At 44.6% G+C, this 19,692-nt stretch overlaps 1 protein-coding gene across 1 annotated transcript in view; it reads right to left on the bottom strand.

Annotated features, from left to right (window-relative positions):
* LOC108797477 (vasoactive intestinal polypeptide receptor-like) overlaps positions 1–19,692 on the bottom strand; it is a 166,796-nt gene that overhangs the window by 1,502 nt on the left and 145,602 nt on the right. The window contains exon 12 of the mRNA XM_018569074.1: positions 6,314–6,443. Coding sequence (XP_018424576.1) covers positions 6,314–6,443 — 130 coding nt within the window. The remainder of the gene's footprint in view (positions 1–6,313; positions 6,444–19,692) is intronic.

The following is a 19,692-nucleotide window of genomic DNA, read 5'->3' as shown; positions in this document are numbered from 1 at the left end:
CTTTTTGGAAATTTCAGAAGTCTAAACAGACCCGTGATACTTCCCTTTTAAAATAGGAAAAGAGATTGAGGGCACAGGGTCCAGGTTTCTTCTGCAGCCCTAGCACTCAATGAACAGGAAGCTCTCAGTACAGAGGCTTCCTGTTCATTCACAATGTGGAGATAGTAAATATTTACTATCAACTCAGTCATGAATGGACAGGAAGACTCTGTACTGAGCTGCTTTCTGTTCATAAAGTTGGAAGATAGTAAATATTTACTATGTCCCCATTCATAAATGAACAGGAAGTGATGTATAGCACTTCCTGTTCATTCATAACTGGGGGCATAGTAATCACTATGTCCTCAGTTATTTACAAACACAGAGTGATCCGTACTGATCACTCTGTGTTTGCTCAGTACGGAGAAGGATCGGTAAATGTTTACCATATTTACCGATCCTGAAGCTCCGACGCCTCCTGAAGCTTTCCGCCTGCTACGCCTCCTGACAGCTTCTCTCCTCCCTGCTGGAAGCCGGCAGCTGGATCGGCTCTGTGTCCCCTCCTATCCCTGCTGCCTTTGCCCACACAGTCGGGGGAGAGAAGGGGGAATAAGAGGAGGTGCCCAGCAGGGAGGAGACAAGCTGGGGATGCACCATATTTTTTGTGTTTTTTTTTTTTATTGGCATTTTGCCCATAGACCTTTCCAGTGTTCCCCTGCCGCTCACACCTACAGCTGCTGTGATATACCCAGGGTTGGCTAGAGTTGGAGCTTAGAGGGAGCAGTGATGTCAGCAATAGGCCTTATGGGATAAGGTCCCATGACCCCCTCCCATGCCCAGATGCACCAGGTACTTTGCAGAGGCAGCCATGGAAGAAGCAGCGGCAGGAGGTTGCTGGAGTGGTAGGTATAAGATGTTCTGGAGTGCGGGTGCGGGGAGCTTTACACAGACCCTGTGACTTTTCTCTGAATGGGTCCCTTCAAGGTTGTCTGTTGGTAAAAGCTGCAGAATTCTCTAATGCTGTCTTCCTCAACCCTTTTCCCCTGGAGGAACCCTTGCAATCATTTTCAGGCCTTGGGGACCCTTGCATATGTGGCCAGTGGAAGGAAGCCCCCTTACATTGGCCAACGGTGGGAGAAGGTGCCCACTCACCATGGTGGTCAAAGAGAGATATGCCTCTGTACATTGGGGGCCAGTAGAAAGTATCTGGACACCACCATAACCTGGGATAACAATCTTCCCTTGCTCAAGGAACCCCTATCAACCTCTGATGGAACCCTAGGGCTCCATGGAACTCTTACTGAGAAAGGCTCCTCTAATGGAAATGTCCTATTATTTAGCATCATGCACTTAACTCTAGCTGCAGGGACATTGTATTCACTTTCAACCTCTCTCTAGTATATGGAAATCCTATTCAGACCTTATACATTGTTTATTGTTGCATCGGCAACTGAAGTGCTAATCTGTGCTGTGGCAGAGAAAGAATGACTTAATTTCCAATTGGTCTCTTCCGGCTTTCTCTCCGGCACCTCAGCCAATTATCTGCGGCTAGGATGGTCCCGTGTCAATCACAAACTCTGCATTCTTACGATATTAGGTGAATATCAGCCTGCAGGGTCACGTTTATGAGCTTGCTGGATCATCTTCTGCCAATTAACAGAAGACCCGGAGCCAGCAGCTGCTCAGGAAGAAATATTCTGCTTCGCTTTGAAGATAAGGAAGCGGAAAATGGAACTTGTATTTTATTTATAATGACAGTTCCTGAACGCCTAGCTCCTCCATGGGCTGCAGAACAGAGTTTTAACACAAGATCAAGTGTTCTCCTTCTCAAGGGTCTTTGTGTTGGTATCTCAATTTGTTGCGCACAACCAACAGTAAAAAAAATATTTAAAGGAGAACTATGGGGTCAGTGCTTTTCCCCATAGTTCTCCTAAGGGTCTCGGGAGAACACAAACTAGCGTCCTCCCGTCACCCAAAGCTCAGTATACCGCGAGCTACAGCTTGCAGTATACTGAGGCGCCGCAGCCGGGACGGATCCCGACATTACTGTTGAGATCCACCCAGCTGCGTGATTGACAGCTAGCTCTGCCTATCTAGAGGGTTAGGTCAATTATGGTAAACACTAACTCCCAGCCCACTTCTTAACACTCCATAGAAGAGGAAGCTAATTATGATTTTTCAGCATGTGAAAAAGGAATATATATATATATATGTACTATATAAGTAAAAGTATTGGGCCCCTCCCCCTCCAATTCATTGGATTCAGGTGTTTTCCGTGAAATTTCCTTGCTACTAAATATTCCGCGGTCACCTGTTAGCGGTATTACAAAGTATAACAAAGTGGAAGCAACTGGGAACAACAAAAACTCAGCCAGGAAGTGGTAGGCCACGTAAAATGACAGAGCGGGGTCATCCATGTAACAAATATAAAAAAATAAATAGTTATCCCAATTTGGCTGCAAAAAAAAATGGAAATACACTTTAAATTTGCTCCCTTATTTAACTTGGTTTACTTTGTCTCAGCTATTTTTGTCAGGGATGCATTTTTTTAATGTAACCGCATTTGTCTTTGGAGCGACTTGCATATGTCTTCATCAAAAGTTAAAGTGTGAACTTGTAGACATTTGTGGATTCCAATCTCAGGGGGCAGGAGGAGGAAGACAAGGTGAAAAAGTTGAAACAAAATAAACACATGCCTAAAAATAATAACAATCAACTTGCATTAAATAAGAATTCATATAATGCTGAAAATAAAAACATAAATTGCTCCGTGCCACTTTTAAAGGAAAATAATATTTGGTTTCTCTGGGAGAAAGAAAAATACTGATTGGCTACTATAGGTAACATAGTGAGAGATAGAAAAAAATATTAACTTAACCACTTGCCGTCCGCCCGTTGTGAAAAAATAGACGGACGGTAAACTCACACAGGCGGGTTGCTGTAAATTGACAGCTATTTTTTCTGATTGCGCGCGCCCCATAGAGCGTGCGCACGGGCAGAAAAAACCCATCCATTGTAAACAGCCGTTACCGGCTATTTCACATACAAGCGATCAGAGGCTGTATAGCCGCCCGATCGCTTGTATGTGCTGCCTGTGTGCGCCCCCCTCCTGGAGTGCTGCCCCATGGGAGTCCCACCCTCACATTATGCCTGTGGTCCGGTCCGATCAAAATAGTGCTTGCAGCATTTTGATCGCAACGGACAGCAGGCATAATATGCCTTGTGATCCCATGCAGCTGATCGCATTGCAGCCGGAGGGCACCACAAAAAAGTGAGCCGGCCGCAATGCGAGGCCGGTGCGTTCTGGCTAGAGTCGGGCCGGAACGCACTGCATCTGGTGTGAACGGGCCCTCAAAACACCTAAAATAGTGATAATCAACTGCAGTAAACCACAACTCATAGAGTGCAAAACAGTTTATAAAGAACTCACCAGACTTCCATTCAGGAAACACTCCCACAGAGGAGTTGGCTGAACACGTGTGAGATGGAGATTTATATATTTATCACTGGATGCAGTGGCGTAACAATAGCCATAGCGACCCATGCGGCCGCTATGGGGCCCAGGCACAGGGGGGCCCGGCCAGGACACCCCCCTGATGCTGTGCGGGTCGCCTGGGTCGCTATGGGTTAGAGCGCGCCGCTGTTCAGATCACCGTGATCTGTGCAGCGCTGCGTTCTTCTCCATAGCCGCTGCTGAGTTAATGAGAGTCAGCAGCGGCGGTGGAGGAGGCTGGACGTGGCGGGCAGGAGGAGGCAGGGCCCTAATTTTGCTATGGGGCCCTGTGATATCTAGTTACGCCCCTGACTGGATGCATCAATACACGGACATTTGTTTTTCACTAATTTTTGCATTAATTTTTGGCACAGAACATTTTATTTATTAACAATTTCCTTTTGTTTTGCACTCTATAAGTGGTGGTCCACTGCAGCTCATTACCTCTATTTTTTTTTGCGCTGTGTTTATTTTTTAGGTTTTTACCATTATCTCATTAGCACAGAATCTGATACATTTGTTCAGGTATAAAAGATTAGCCCGGCACTTGTAGATATATCTCTGTTTTCTCTAAAGATGAAACGTGTGAATTCACATCGAGCAAGTGTCTGAGAAGACTTTGTTCTTTGCTCTCCAAAGTCATTATTATCTTATTGTGTTGTTCACAGGAAACAAATCAGCATTTTTTTTTCTCCACAGAGTTCCCCAAAGCATTAAGATGGTGTTTTTATTTCTATTCTTTCTCTCGCTGTGTCGTCTATTGTAACCAAATAGCATTTTCCTTTTGAAGTGGCACGGAGCTTTTTTTTTTTTCAAGCTTGGCGTTATATAAATGATTGTTCACTGGGGAGGATTATTATTATTATTGTATTAGATATCTTTAGCATTGTGCTCATTTTGTTACTTGTTCTTTATTGTGATCCTATTGGCACAAAAGTTGATACAATAATACAGATTTAAAGGAGAAGTATGAGGGGAGTGCTTTTCACTCACCTCATAGTTCTAGCCGACCTGTGACAATGAGACTGTCACAGGTCGGCTCAGTAGATCGGGAGGTGAGCGAACTCATACCGGGTTCGCTCACCTCTCGATCCTCTCGAGAGGTGAGCGAACCCGGTATGAGTTCGCTCACCTCCCGATGACACGGGGAGGGGCTGGATGGGGCTGGTTCGCAGCCCCTCCCCCGTGACACGGGGAGGGGCTGGATTCCCCTCTCCCCGCTCCGATCTGCCAGCGCTGACTGGCGGAACGGATGGGGGAGGGGGCGGGTACAGCTGGATCTGCCTCTAGATAGGCAGAGCCAGCTGTCACTCACGCAGCTGGGTGGATCCTGTCAACTAAGTCGGGATCCGCTCCGGCTGCGGTGTCTCAGTATACCGCGAGCTGTAGCTCGCGGTATACTGAGCTTAGGGTAACGGGAAGATGCTAGTTTGTGTCCTCCCGTTACCCTAAGGAGAACTATGGGGAAAAACACTGACCCCATAGTTCTCCTTTAAAAGATTTGTGCAGAATTTATATTTGGTACATTGTTTTAATCAAATTAAAAAAAAGTGCAATGGTTAGATACAATTGCACTGTTCAAAATATTAATAAATACATAGAAAAAAAATAAAGTTTTTTTTATTTTTGTGCATTTGTCAGGCTATAATGAAAGCACATTTTTTTTTTACAAAAACTAATTCCCCCCCCCTATTTTTTAACTCATTTATTATTATTTTGAACAGTGCAATTGTACCTGACCACTGCACTGTTGGCACGGCAGATGAACACTGCAGCCTGAAGAAGGCAGTGGGTGTTCATCTGCAGGCTGAAGGCTTTCATTTTTGTCAATGGAGCCTCCAGCCAGCACGTGATCACTATGTTACAGCTGACAAAGGGATCACATGCTCGTGTACCCACTCCGATTGGTTTCCAGTTGTCTTTAGGGGACCCTGGCTTTCATTGACAGCTGGGATTGAGAGCCAGAAGCTGCACAAAATGCCAAACGCTGGTTCTCAAAGGCGGAGAAGGTATATTAACGTATCCCCGGCATTGGGAAACCGTACTGTGGAACAATAATATAAAGTCTGCAGACAGCAAGAGGTTAAAAATGCACTTAAAGCCTATCACCAGCCATTTTTTTAAATTTTTGGATGAAGTGGGTTCAATTTGGTAAGGCCAATCCAAAAAACAGCTGCACGTGGCCAATCTTCACCCACTGCTTCTTTTTTTGTAAAACCAAGTTAACTCCAAGCTCATGATACCCACCTGATGGTCACAACTGGGCCTAGTTGTAGAGTAATAAGGCTACTCTACGATTGAGCACGAAAGGGTGAAACGCATTAGAGGTGAGTGACCATCAGGTGGAGATCACAAGCTTGGTATTCACCGGATTTTCCAAATAAAGAAGTGGTGGGTAAAGATTGGCAGTGCGGGGCTATTTTTTTTGGACTGTCCTTGCGGCGGAGTATGGGCGGCCCCCTGGTCAGCACCTGCAACAAACCCAAGTGGTGGAACTGTGATGTGGAGGCATATTTGAATATGGTGTTCAATTTGGTGGAGTTTCAGAGAAAAAAACTGGACTGGGCATCTTAGATAACCGCAACATCCAACGTATCCAAGTATGACAAACGTGGGTTCCATAGTGGGGTGGAGTTGGGAATTATGGAAGGGACGTCTTCCTCCTCAACAACATTCTGGGAGGTCAATTTAACCCCCAGGTGTGCAATATTTGTTGCGGCTAGACTTACCTTCTAAAAACTAGGGTAACGATAATAAAGAGGCCCCTTTTTACAGTAAAATCACCGGCAAGTGGTTTCCTAACAAGAAAAAGGCTGAGAGTCACCGTCTTGGCGTTCTTACCTGGAAGGATCCAAGGATGAGCTCAAAGACTAGTTTGACTTCCCACTTGAAGTTGTCGGGGAAGAAGGCGAACATGATGTAATGAACTCCGAAGAGGGGAATTAGCAGAAGAGTTGACTTGGCCAGCCTCCTGCAGAAAGAAAAATTGGTGTCACACCATGAGGCAGTCACAGAAACTAGGTAGAAGGATTACAGTCACATTATATCTATTCCACACTCTTCCCCATAATTGCAGGTACGCCCAAGGCTTAAAATACGTCTCCCTTCTCCGCAGAAGCCTGGAGATGACAGCTGTGTGATTTTCTGTTTACAACAGCGCATTAGCCATTTTCTTCTCAGGCAACAAAACCATTTTCTTCCTATAAAGTGATAATCTAACCAATTCCAAAATAGAATGCTTTTGAGAAAATCAACCGTTTTTCCCCAGAGCCATTATATGGCTGATGCCGACAGCTGAGATCTCGCACGTAGCGTCGTAGGAAGGCGAAATGCATGAACATGAGAGAGAGGGAGGGGGATCATTTGAAATGCTTTGAGGAAATGCAAATGTCTTGTGGAGCTTAAAAAAAGAAAATTAGGCCGTGTGTCACCTGGCTGAAGGGGATTTTCTTTGTCGGCTATAGGGTTAATTATGGGCCTCACCCAGACCCCCTTCCGGGTCTTAGAGACGCACTGCATTTGAAGGTTGGGCCCAATGTGATATTTCAGTAATATGTAGACAAACGAGACAGTTCCAAAGCCAAAAGGCGAAGGGCTGGAAGTCATGGAGGGCTTTTTAGGCAATTATAGGACCATGAACTGTAGATCCGACCAGACGATCAAACTAAAAGCATCAGGTTCACTTAAATTAGGAATGCACCGATACCGATACCGATACCGGTATCTGTGCTAATACCTTTATTTAAAATCTCCGATATCTTCCTTGATACCGGAATTTCCAGTCAGAGGGATATTTCCTCTGACCAGCAGTGCCGTAGGGGAACACGGAGCCAGCTTCCCGTGCGATCAGCAAGCTGGGCGGTGAGTAATGGCCCGCCTCCCGGCTTCCTGATTGGCCGGGAAACTGGTTCGATGCTGATTGGCTGGGAAGCCGGTTTCCCGGCCAATCACAATCAAGCCGGCCAAACAACAAGGAGCAGGCTTCCCGGGCAATCAGAAAGCAGGGCGGCATGTCTCATTACCCATCGCCCGGCTTTCCGATTGCCTGGGAAGCCTACTCCATGCCAGGGGAAGTATCGATACTCGGCATCGATATCGGTGCATCCCTAACTTAAACCCTCAATTTGCTGCTGCTTTCCCTCATCTTTCACCCATCTTCCTTTCGCTCTCTTGTCCATAGCCCCCCCCACCCCCCGTTCACCTGCTTAAGGCAAAACGAAAAGCGCTGTGTGCCTCCACTCGTGCAACATGCAGCTCTACATCGAGGGATGAAGGGAACAGAGTCCCATGTCCTGCCAACTCAGGACCACTGGTTATGTATTTTCCCTTCAGTGGGGAAGGTGAGTACACACTCTGTTGGAAGGGGGGCAGGAGTGTACTTAAGTGAATACTTTGCATGGGTAAAATACAGGTTCTCTTTAAATTTGATTGCTTTCCTAAAACTAAAGAATCAGATACATGCTGGGATACAAAGGAGCATTGCCAGGAACATCAGTCCCCTCAGATAAATAATCCACTCTATTGAATTCACACAGAGATAGGCAGATATTCCTTATTACAACTGTAGCCAAAAATATTAAGGAATGGCGGAGGGATTAATTACATCCTTGGCTACATCTGAATCCAGATGATGAATATGCAGGAATTGTATTGCAGTAGCCATGCTCCTGTGAGTGCAAATATTGATATGATGAAAAGCAACCCCAAAAAAAGATACCCGACCAATATTAGCAGCTTCCTGGTGGGGAAATATTTCGCCGGAGATTGGAGCAGGTGCCAGTTTCCTCTATCAAAACAGACATTTCCAGGAGGTAAGGCAACTTAGGTGTTTCTCGCAGCACAGGTGTACCATTAAAAAAGATAACCTGTGTAGCTATTAATTTAAAGGAGAGCTATTAATTTAAAGGAGGCTTTTCCCCATAGTTCTCCTTAGGGTAACGGGATCCCCCCCCCCCCTCATAGTTCTCCTTTAAGTAGACCTAAAATCAGAAGTATAATCAATAGTAGCAGTATGCATGCTAAAACATCCAGGTATTTAATTCCTCACAGTGTTTGTTAATGTCTGACACAGATCAGCACCTGCTGCAGCCTCTCACCTTGTGACGTGTTACAAAGTTAAAATGTTCAGACTGATCACTGGGGGAGGTAAGACTGAGAAAAGTCTTCCTCCTGCCTGCAGCAGACTAATTGCTGAGGGAGAAGAGACTGAGATAATGCTTCCTCCTGCCTGCAGCGGACTGATCACTGGGGAGGGGAGAGTGAGGAAATGCTTCCTTCTCCCTGCAGCAGACTGATCACTGGGGGTGGGGGGACTGAAGAAATGCTTCCTCCTGCCTGCATCAGACATCATCTCAGCCTAGACAAAGTCACTGGACTGTACATTGTCGGGGATTTAATAATAAAGACTTTTAATGATACTGACAGCAGCATTGTGAAGTGTCTTTCTTTCCCAGGCTGGTGGTAATAACACATATGTTGTTCTCTTCGCCTGACTCCGGAATGCAGATGAGGTTATCTCCTGATTGCTCATTCAGACAGATATATCGAATTTAGCGGCTGCGCTCCGGTTGCTGATGCCTTGTGCCAATATTAAATGGAAAAGCTAAATTGATTTACTTCCTGCAAAGTGACCTCTCCGGGTCCAGATTGCGGGTTTTTCCGAGTTAATTGACTTCTGGCAAAATTCATTTTCTCAACATTTTAAACCACGGAGCGGATTGACTTCAGTTATCTGCTCAGTTCTTAAAGAGAACCTGTCGGAATAGTTGCACGGGACTCAATCAGGACTCACGCCACGAGATGTCTTCTGTCTTCCTGGTTGAATGACACCCAACCAGAGGACTGAGGACTCTACTGTGAATGCAGGGCGTCATGGTCCCAATTCTTGAGGGGGGCGTCACCATGGCACCCTTGAATCACAGTACTGGGGCAGAGAACAGTGCTGCCGTCACCATGTCAGAGCCACTTGCTCTATCACTGAGGATCCATCAGCCCAGAGATGAGGGGAAGATGAAAGGAATCCAATGGTATCTCATGACCACCATGAAGACTTTGAATAAAGTAAGTATATACTCAAGTTCCATGTATCCATCCTGAAGGGCCTCTTTAAATTGATTTGATAGTCTCTTTCAAAATATAGAAGTCCTCAATATACATATAAAGGACTTAAGCAACCAAAAAGCCCTCCAACCAACTATAGTTAAGCCTTCTTAGAACAGAAGGTATTCACATTTATCATTCCACATTCCAACACATTTCCCAAAAATAAGAGAAATATTCCTCATTTTAGGATAGTGGGTGGAGCCATGCAAATCATTCCTTTACACCTCAACAGCCATGTGGACATCCAGACCCAGGGGTATATAGTACAGTTAAAGCCCTATATTATAGAGCCATTGATTCCAAACTGCATACATCTGTTTTAGATTTGTTGGCCATCATCAGTGCAGTGTATGGAAACCATGGACCCAACGAGACGCTATAACCGTACAGGATAGGGTAAGAAGGGTCTATACATAAATATATGATATAGTAAGAGACGAAAACGTGACATTTTGGCATTTCTATAACTCTGCTGTGGGCAGGTCAGGGATTCACAAAGTCATGAACTAAGAATGGGCATGACAGGCTTGCATCATACAGCCTTGAAAGCAATGAAAGCTCCTATAGATCCTGACAGGTAATGAATTGCAGCTTCCTGTAACCATTATCACATTGCTGAATCCCTTGCTGAGCTCTTCCTATGGCTGCTGCCTAAGCACCTCCATGCTACAGTCAGCCCCCAGTGCCTACAAGCAGATTAAATTGGCAAAATGTAATTAAAGTCACCCAAAACTTGGGAGTTAAATCCTTAAAATACCTTAACTATGAACAACAATGTATCTTATTTGTGTATCACTCGGCTGTAGATCCTCCAATCATCTCTGAATTGGTGCTGACACTGTCCTTCCTTCTGGAGGGGGGCTACGTCTGTTCCCCATGGTCCCTGTGTGTGTTGTAAAGTAGTCACCGCTCCAAGCTCACTCCCGGGATGGACTACAATCTCAATACAAATAAGTAAAGTAAACATGAGATTGTAGTCCATCCCGGGAGTGAGCTTGGAGCGGTGACTACTTTACAACACACACAGGGACCATGGGGAACAGACGTAGGCCTCCTCCAGAAGGAAGGACAGAGTCAGCACCAATTCAGAGATGATTGGAGGATCTACAGCCGAGTTATACATTGTTGTTCATAGTTAAGGTTCTTGAATGTATTTTTTAAGATTAAACTCCAGAGTTTTGGGTCACCTTAAGACTCAGAGGGAAGCTAAGGGCCATAGACGAAGCGCAGAGTAGAAAGAAGTGTAAGCTCAAGAGATTGGAATAGAACAAGAAAAGAGGAGAGGGGTACAAGAAGAAGATATGAGAAGGGAGAACTAAAAAAAAACAAAAGAAAAAAAGAGGGATGAGGGAGTGGTAGCTGGGAGGGGTAGTTGGATGAGGGTCTGTCTGGAAGTGACGTCTGAATATTCAGGGATGGAACACTCTTGACCACCTCCTGACAACTGGATTACCGGCCATTACACCTCCAATGTTCTCAGCCTGGTTTTTCAAAGAAAGAGAAAAAACAAGAAGTGACTCCTGACTTTAGTGTCACTTTACGCCTGATTGGCTCACAGTGCAAGACCCTCCCTCGCTTAGTCTGAAGACAATATGAACACAGAGTTCATTTAGTTGTAGAGATCTTTTGTTGGTCCTGATCTTGATCATGTTGTATATGAATTTCCACTTTAATGGCGACCAAGAGGCTCCATCGTGCATGCATAATGTATACATTATTATATAAACTGGTGAGATTTAAAGTGTATCTCTAGCCTAAAGGTTTTTTTTTTTCAATTTAAAGCTTTTTTAGAGGTGGAACTCATCTGTGCGAGTCACTGACATGGAATACGCACGCAACACCTTGCCTGCACAAGAATATCCACCATGATGTCTCCTATGTGTTCACCAAGGAATGTTTACTGTATATTGTTAATAAAAAAAATTTAAAAATGACCTTCGCAGTTGTTCCCAACACCAATCTCTGAGCTTCAGCAGCCTATCTATAGAATTATTCGATTGCCCGATCAATGTGACCCAAACAGATCGAATGACATGCTGTGTATGTAACACATAATACCCGAAGAATCATTTCTGACCGAGACGCATGGATTGGTGGATCTTGTAATGCATTGATTGCGTGTTGAGTGCGATCGTAGGTGCCAACTGATTAGACTGATTACGCAAATAAATAGCGTCTCGTTTTTTTTTTTTTTAATTGACATGAAGAACGATGGATAGCGAGAGTAGTATCAGTGTGTTTTGAGTGATTTCATGATTCAATGTATGAGAAAATGCTCTTTTCGTACTTTAAGTTAAATCTGCTTATATTCTTGCTTTCCTGATCCCCCCCAACCTAAGGTTGCCACCTTTACTTCAAGCGAAACCCGAACATTCTAGCGGAGTGCTGACATTTTTTTTGGGAGAATGAGTCGTGGCTTAATTATTTGTAAATAGCGCCGCCCATTCATATGTATATATCACAGCTGAGACTATTTTCAGTTCTCTCTGCTGCCCCAAGGGCCGGTTCCTCAATGCGCCCCCCTAACCCCCCCCTTGGAGAATGGCAGACCTGCAGGCTGCATACAAGTGATATCGGCGAACTTACCAAGATCACTTGCACAAAACAAGCGGCGGCTTCCCCGCTGTACATTTAGCTCTGCTTGCCCAAAGCAGGGCTAAATGTAGGAAACAACTACCCGCCTGGCGCCCGGAACTACATGTCCCGGGCATCGGAGATAGGAATTCCACACCCCTGCTGCCCCTCTACTCCCTGCTGCCCCGAGGCCGGGCCTTGGTTTGCCTTGTGGGATATCCGGCCCTGCTGAAGGGAAGGCTGGAGTTCTGCTTTAAATTGACCATAATACAGAAAAAGCCAGAGGATTCTGTGAGGATGGAACAGGTGAAATGACGTGAGAGCAGACGGATGTGTCTGAAATGTGACCTCTCTCTGAGTTTCATGTCGGCTCATTACAACAGAAGTGTAACTTTCACCCTCAGATCTTTTTTTTTTTTTCCGTTGGTTGTAACACGACAGAGGCTCCTGATCTCCATCTCTCCACTCCCATAAGTCTGTTGTCATCGCTCTCCTGCTGAGAACGCATGATGAATGAACGTTCACCTTTCAGGTTCCTCTAACATATCCTTCATTAAGGCTGAGTAATGTCTCGTGCATCGTAGGCAGCGCTAAGACGCAAATGTCAGTCGTTAAAGGCCATGCAAAGTTCCCGAGCTGGCACAGACTCTGTTCTTTCTAAATGTAAATTCTCCTCCTTGTTTGTCTCGGGTTCAGAACATTACACGGGGCTCAGAACAATATCTGTGTCTTGGATTGGTATGGTTAAAGGGTTGCTCCACTGTCATAGTACCTCCAGGTCCGCCATTACCTTTAATGGTGCTTGCGGAAACCCTGCCTGGAATGACAGTTCTCTCTGAAATTAAGATGGGCGTGACCCCTTGTGATCCAGATGGATATTTAAGCACCAGCCCTGGAAATGGCTGATGCTGGGTCTCCTTTCCAACGGCCCTGTTTGTGTAAGAGAGCCAGTTGCGTGGTTCGTTGCTGAACCCGATTGACTGGACTACTCTTTTGCCTGCCGCCTGCCTATGACCATCTGCCTGAACCTGACTATTCCTCTGTCTTCCCAGTTGCCAACCTCTGCCTGGACCAACTATGCACCTGATCCTGACCATTCTGCTGCCTGGCCCATTGCCAATCTCTGGCTGGACCAGACTATCCGCCTGAACCTGACCATTCTGTTGCCTGGCTCATTGCTAACCTCTGCATGGACCTGATGATCTGCCTGAACCTCACCATTCTGCTGCCTTACCCGTTGTCATCCTTTGCCTGCACCTGACTATCCACCTTAACCTGACCATTCTGCTGCCAGGCCTGTTGCTGACTTATGTCTGAACCTGACCATTCTGCTGCCTTCCACATTGCCAACCTCTGCCAGGATCCAACTAGCTGCCTGAACCTCCATTTGTATCTATGGGTCCATAATTGTGTCACACCTCAACTATACCCTTTCTTAGACCGTCGTATACAAGTAAATAGAACCCCCTTCTGATAGCTAGTTTGACACTATGTAATTTTCATGAGCTTTTAGAGGTGGTTATCAGCCTATGTAACTTGTAATTTCAGTACAGTGCGAGAAAACGTTGCCAACCTCTACCTGAACCTGCCCATTCTGCTGCCTGGCCAGTTGCTGATCTCTGCCTGGACCCAACTATCCGCCTGAACATGACTATTCCCCAGATAGCAAGGATATCTTGCTACACACTTGTGGCAGGGTGAAATTGTAATTTTGTTAAGTTGCTGCACACATTTCTGGCAAGTTGTAGACTTGTAGAACACTCGCAGCACAAGTTCTAGGTGACACTTTTTGAATTTGTAGCAAATTTGCTTGGCAAGTCTACAGCAAGAGTCCTGCAGGTCTTAGCAAGAGCTCTGCAAGCTCGCTGGTCTGGAGACTTGCAATGCAGACTTGCTGTAATTGTGCAACAAAATTGTGATGCTTGGCAAGTCTGCAATAGTTTAGCAAGTCATTTTCCAACTTGCAGCACAATTGCTTGCTATCTTGTTCAGCTGCCTGGCCTGTTGCCGACCTCTGCCTGGATCTGACCATTCGCCTGAACTTAACCCTCCTGCTTTCTTTCCCGTTGCCGACCTCTGCCTGGATCTAACTATCTGCCTTAACCTGACTATTGTGCTCCCTGACCCATTTCCGACCTCTGCCTGGACCAGACTATCTACCTAAACCTTACCATTCTGCCACCTTGCTCGTTACCAACCTCTGTCTGAACCTGACCATTCTACTGCCTTGCCTGTTGCTGACCTCAGTGGTACGCAGATAACAAAAAATAACCTGTTAGGGGTTTTAAGCCATTTTCTACTCTATAAAAATAAAAAAATTGTAGCTATAGATACCCTGTAATCTACTTGCCATTCTCTGTCATCTTCCTAGTTCCACCAATCATTCATTGTTTTTTAAAATATACAACTGACCGCCCTGGAAAATATTGGCCACACAGGGAAAGCTGTATGTTGTCTTAATTACTTTATTTTGGACATATATATTATTTTTGTATCCATAGATGTGTCATAATTGTGTCTAAATGAAATGTCTTCCTAGAGCTCTGAATGCAAGCAAATTAACCGTTTTGATCCCTACTTTGACACATATGTAGTTTTCATGGACATGAGCAGCTTTTAGTGGAGTTGATCCACCAAGATTTCATACAATTGTTCAACATGGAAAACACTGGCCTGGAAAGCTGTATGTGGGCTACCAGCTCAGTTCATTTGTTTTGGACATACATCATATTTTCAACCCCTGCAATCACACGTGGGCAGGGGCGTAGATAAGGGGGGGTATAGGGGGGTTCAACCCCCCCCCAGAGTGGAGGGGGGCACAAAATTTTGTTCTGAACCCCCCCCAGGAAAAAAAATTATCTACGGCCCTGCACGTGGGACTCCATGTGCATCCATGGGTCCATCATTGTCTCATACCTCAACTAAACCCTTCCTTAGACTGTCGTATGCAAGCAAATGGAACCCCCTTCTGATAGCTAGTTTGACACTATGTAATTTTCATGAGCTTTCAGAGGTGGTAATCAGTCTATGTAACTTGTCATTTCAGTACAGTGCGAGAAAACCAATTTGGCACTTATAGAGAAGACTGCACAGTGGTGAAATCTTTTAAGGCTGATGTAAACGTGGCCCTTCTGACAAATATGGACAATTGTTAAAAATCAATGTATATAAAGTAAAAGACTGTTTCTTTCACGTTTTGTAAGGGACACAGGAATCAGTTATCCTTCGACAATTGGCTTATAGTGCTTCCTACAGGAGGATTTGGGCACTGACAAAAAAAGGCATTGACCAGAGTGCTTCAGTGTTTTGCTTGTGTCCTAGGAGGATAGACATTTCTTTCTCTATAAAGAAACTATTTTGCTATCTATTTTACTTTCCTTTTTTTTTCTCTTTAGGCATTAGGCTTCTGTTTCTCAGATTTAGAAGGTTGTAGCCTGGTTTTCTGTTCGTAGGCTCTCCAAGTGTTTCCAGGTGGCTAGTCAAGCCTCATCTGATGAAAGCTTCAGGTGTAAGGCCCTTCAGATGGCTCTTTGAGCTGAAGGCTACCCCAAGTTCTTGTTTTTGTTATGTAGGCTTGGTAATGTTTGGCTTGCTGTGTTGCCAACCCTTCAGTTGGACTGCTTTTGTATATCCCAGTCATCTGAAAATAACTGATTCCTTTGCCCTTTGAAAGAATGAGAAAGAAACCAGAATTTTGTCTCTTACCATAAAATCGTGGAGTTACATAGTATTTGAGGTTGAATAAAGACACGAGTCCATCAAGTCCAACCTATAGCGTGTATGCATGTGAATCTTCATGTGTATGAGTCCATGGGGGTGATTTACTAACCTAAACACACGCATGCACCAGGTGCGTGTGATTTTCACACAGCAAAACATATTTATCAACCAAAAAGTCTCTAAAAGCATATTTCCACTAATGCCATATATGGAAAAATCATGCACATGATGCATATATAATGCTGCTTCACAGTTTAGACAAAAATGGTTAGCTCATGCATTTACATTCCTGCATTCATCAACACAAGCAACACAACATAGAGCTAATTTACACAACATCACCTTGTAATTCATGCTTGGCTTTGCACAACACACCTGCTGGGTGTGTACACACTACAAAGGTGTTTAGATTCCACCCATAGATCATGCTGGGAGGGAACACACTACAGAGGTATATACATGTTCGTGGTGTGTTTATAAGGTTAGTAAATCAACCCCCTTGTGTCATCTTCTTCTTAAGTGTACCTGTACCCCTGTATGTTACGGTCTCTGAGGCCGCTTGTGCTTAAATTTGTTCTCCACCAATTTTAGGTGGTGGCCCCTAGTCTTTGTTATGGAGGTTACCGCAAAGAGTTTATTGCTGATGTTGCTATCACCATTGAACATCTTGTACAAGAAAATCATGTCCCCCCTTAATCTCCTTACTTCCAGCGTGAACATGTTTAAATTTAGTAACCTTGTCTCATAGCTTTGGTCCTTCATCCCCTTAATTAGTTTGGTTGCCCTCCTCTGGGCTCTTTCCAGTTCAAGGACATCCTTTCTGTGGATTGGTGACCAAAACTGGACTGCGTACTCCAGATGAGGTCAAACCAGCGATCTATAAAGTGGCACAATGATAGACTTGTCTCTACAGTTCATTAGGGAACACAGATCCCAGCCCATCTGTCTTTTAAATCTACTCCTAATACTACTTTTCTACAAAACTGAAGCATGCTGGGAATGGGAGGGGTTATACTTGGCTGGCCAATGGCTATTTTTATGTGCCAGTGTTCAAATCCTCATGTAAACGGCAGTATAACCCAATCATCTAAAGAAACCCATTCCTTTGTCCCTCACTGAACTCCAAGAAACAAAAAGTAAGCACAAAAATCCAATTTTGTTTAAGGAGAAACAATTATCAGAGTGCTCAGTTTCGGTATATTTATTGTTGCTCCCTATTCTGACCCTTTGTTATCTTGCAAGCGTAAAGGGTTATTAAACCCACGCATGTTTTTGCATTTATCTACTGCTAGCAAATTTCTCGGGCGGCCGCAAAGGATCTTGGGGCTTGCGCATGCGCAGTTTAGCCGGGAGACGAGGAGAGACACAAGGTAAGTATATAGATCAGCGTGAACCCGCACAGACTCCGTGGGACATCAGAGGAGAGGAGAACAGAGGCGTCAGCACCGGATTGGAGACCGGCACCAGCGTTGGAGGGACATCTGAAAATTACACTCAAGAAGATGATAATCGGATTAAGAGGCATGATTTAAGGTAAGTCCCTACACTTACATTGGGGGAGGGGAAAAAAAATAGCCTTTAATGTCACTAAGATTTGGAAAGAGTCAACTATGACTGAAATATGGGTTTCTCTCTTCAAATACAAACAAATTTTATTGGGTCAAGGTCCAGCATTGCAAAAGCAATTGAGAAATGATTACAGGTTGGATGGAGGAAAGGTGCGGTGTAAGAAATAAGTCCTAGGACATTATTGGGGGTAAAGGATGGTATAACGTGGATAGAAGGTAAGTCTGGGAATATTATTAGCACGAGGGCGCAGTCACTGTTCGGCCAACATTTGTTGACCAAGCTCCTGTTTATTCAATTGAAGGTTGTGGAGCCTACGGGGTCACCTCATGGCTCAAATTGCAGCCTCTTCAGTAGGAATTGGATGAAATTCAAGTCATGTATGGCTAGCTTTAACCTGGCCATACACTGGTAGTCTTTCATAAATGCATTCATATGAAAAATCTGTTCTGAATTTTCAATAATGTCATCAGAGACCTGACCTATGTCATTCAAAATGTCATCTGGTCAAAATATTCAATAATGCCATCAGAGACTTGACCTATGTTATTAAACATTCCATTTGGTTTTAAGTTCCGATTTTGTAAATCAATGGAACAAAAACCACATTCGCTGTTGGAATTTAATTTGTTTGAGAAACATTTTCCATCCCGCTCCTTCATTGTTTTGACCCCATTAACTGTTAAAAACGAATGAACGTTCCAAAAACACATTTTTGGAATGAAATTCTACTGGTGTGTGGCCAGCTTTTACTCTCTCTTTCTTTCTCTCTTGTTCTGTCTTTTTGTTTTAAACGAGAAAACTTCCAGACGACCCAACGTATAAGATTTACTGTAGCTCCCTAAGATCTTTCAAGCTAAAAATTCAAAAAGAGGCGACTAGAGGTTGTACGTTGCTCTGACAATGTCCCGAAACAGCCGTAAACTTCCCTTTAAGACCAAAACATGGGGGGCGGGGGGCTAAAAGACCGGCTGCTTTGAGAATTACTGTGAATAAAAAAGGATGTACGGATGAGAATGGCCAGCATAACTGGAGGACAACGTCCTCTATTCTGCGTTGAATTCCTGCAGCGATTTTGTGGTTTTCGTGCTTCTGCGAGAAACAAAGAGTCCTGGCCATGGATGGGAGTTGGACGCGGTGAATAAACTCACTTTGGACAGCTTCCTGGCCAAGTATATTTTGCTCTTAATAACAAACATTCCGGTTACATCTTTAGAGATCGCGTTTGAAGGAAATATTCGATAAAGCGTCTTCTTTTTTGTTTACATTTTTTTGGTCAGCAAAACAAACGATAATCACTTAAGTATACATGTGTAAGAAAAATTTTGCGCAAAGGGGATGCCAAGTTTTTAAGAGAGCTGGAGACATAAGAAAACGAACCTCTATGTCCAGTCTGAAGAGAGTTCCCTGACATTTTATGTAAAACCTTTCCGAGGTTACGCTCCTAAAGAGTAAGTAAACCCAAAATCTAATGTTTGAAATTTTGTTTTACTGTATACAGCTTTCTTAAACCCTTGTTGCTGCCTTCTGCTGGCCCTTAAATGGTGGTGGAAAATGGTTGGAGTTAGGTATTGTTTCACCGTGTGCAAAACAAATTCTTTCCATCAAAGGGAACCAACCATACAGATGAAATGCTTGGAACTGGCATGTGCTGCATTATTTCTTACTTGGAGATCCTGCCAGCAGTAGCACTTCCTGTTCCAGGATGACAATGCTAAGCCACTGCCTCACAATTTGGAAACAGGGTTGTCAGCCTGCTGCTAAGCTCCTTCACTTGGTTACTGGTCCCCTTATCAGGTATATCAGATAGGTAGCCAATCAACCCAGCTATAGCTTCCTCACCTCTCGATCCTGTCACGGCTCTCTGCCGTGACAGGGGAGGGGCTGGATTCCTCCCTCCCCGCTCCGACCTGCCAGCGCTGACTGGCGGAACGGACGGGGGAGGGGGTGGGTACAGCTGGCTCTGCCTCTAGATAGGCAGAGCCAGCTGTCAGTCACGCAGATGGGCAGATCGCGGCACAATTGTCGGGATCCACTTCAGCTGCGGCCTCTCAGTATATACTGAGCCTAGGGTGACGGGAGGACGCTAGTTTGTGTCCTCCCGTTACCCTAAGGAGAACTATGGGGAAAAGCTTTAACCCCATAGTTCTCCTTTAAATGATGTCTCTTAATCCAATCTTCTTCTTTCCTGTCCTTTTCAGCTGTCCCTCCAGCGGGTCTCCGATCCAGCGCTGACTCCTCAGTCCTTGCTGGCACTT

The sequence above is a fragment of the Nanorana parkeri genome, unplaced genomic scaffold, assembly GCF_000935625.1.
Source record: "Nanorana parkeri isolate BGI_ZX_2015 unplaced genomic scaffold, ASM93562v1 scaffold1283, whole genome shotgun sequence".
Classification (NCBI taxonomy): Eukaryota; Metazoa; Chordata; class Amphibia; order Anura; family Dicroglossidae; genus Nanorana; species Nanorana parkeri.
This window is presented reverse-complemented; position numbering and strand designations above follow the sequence as displayed.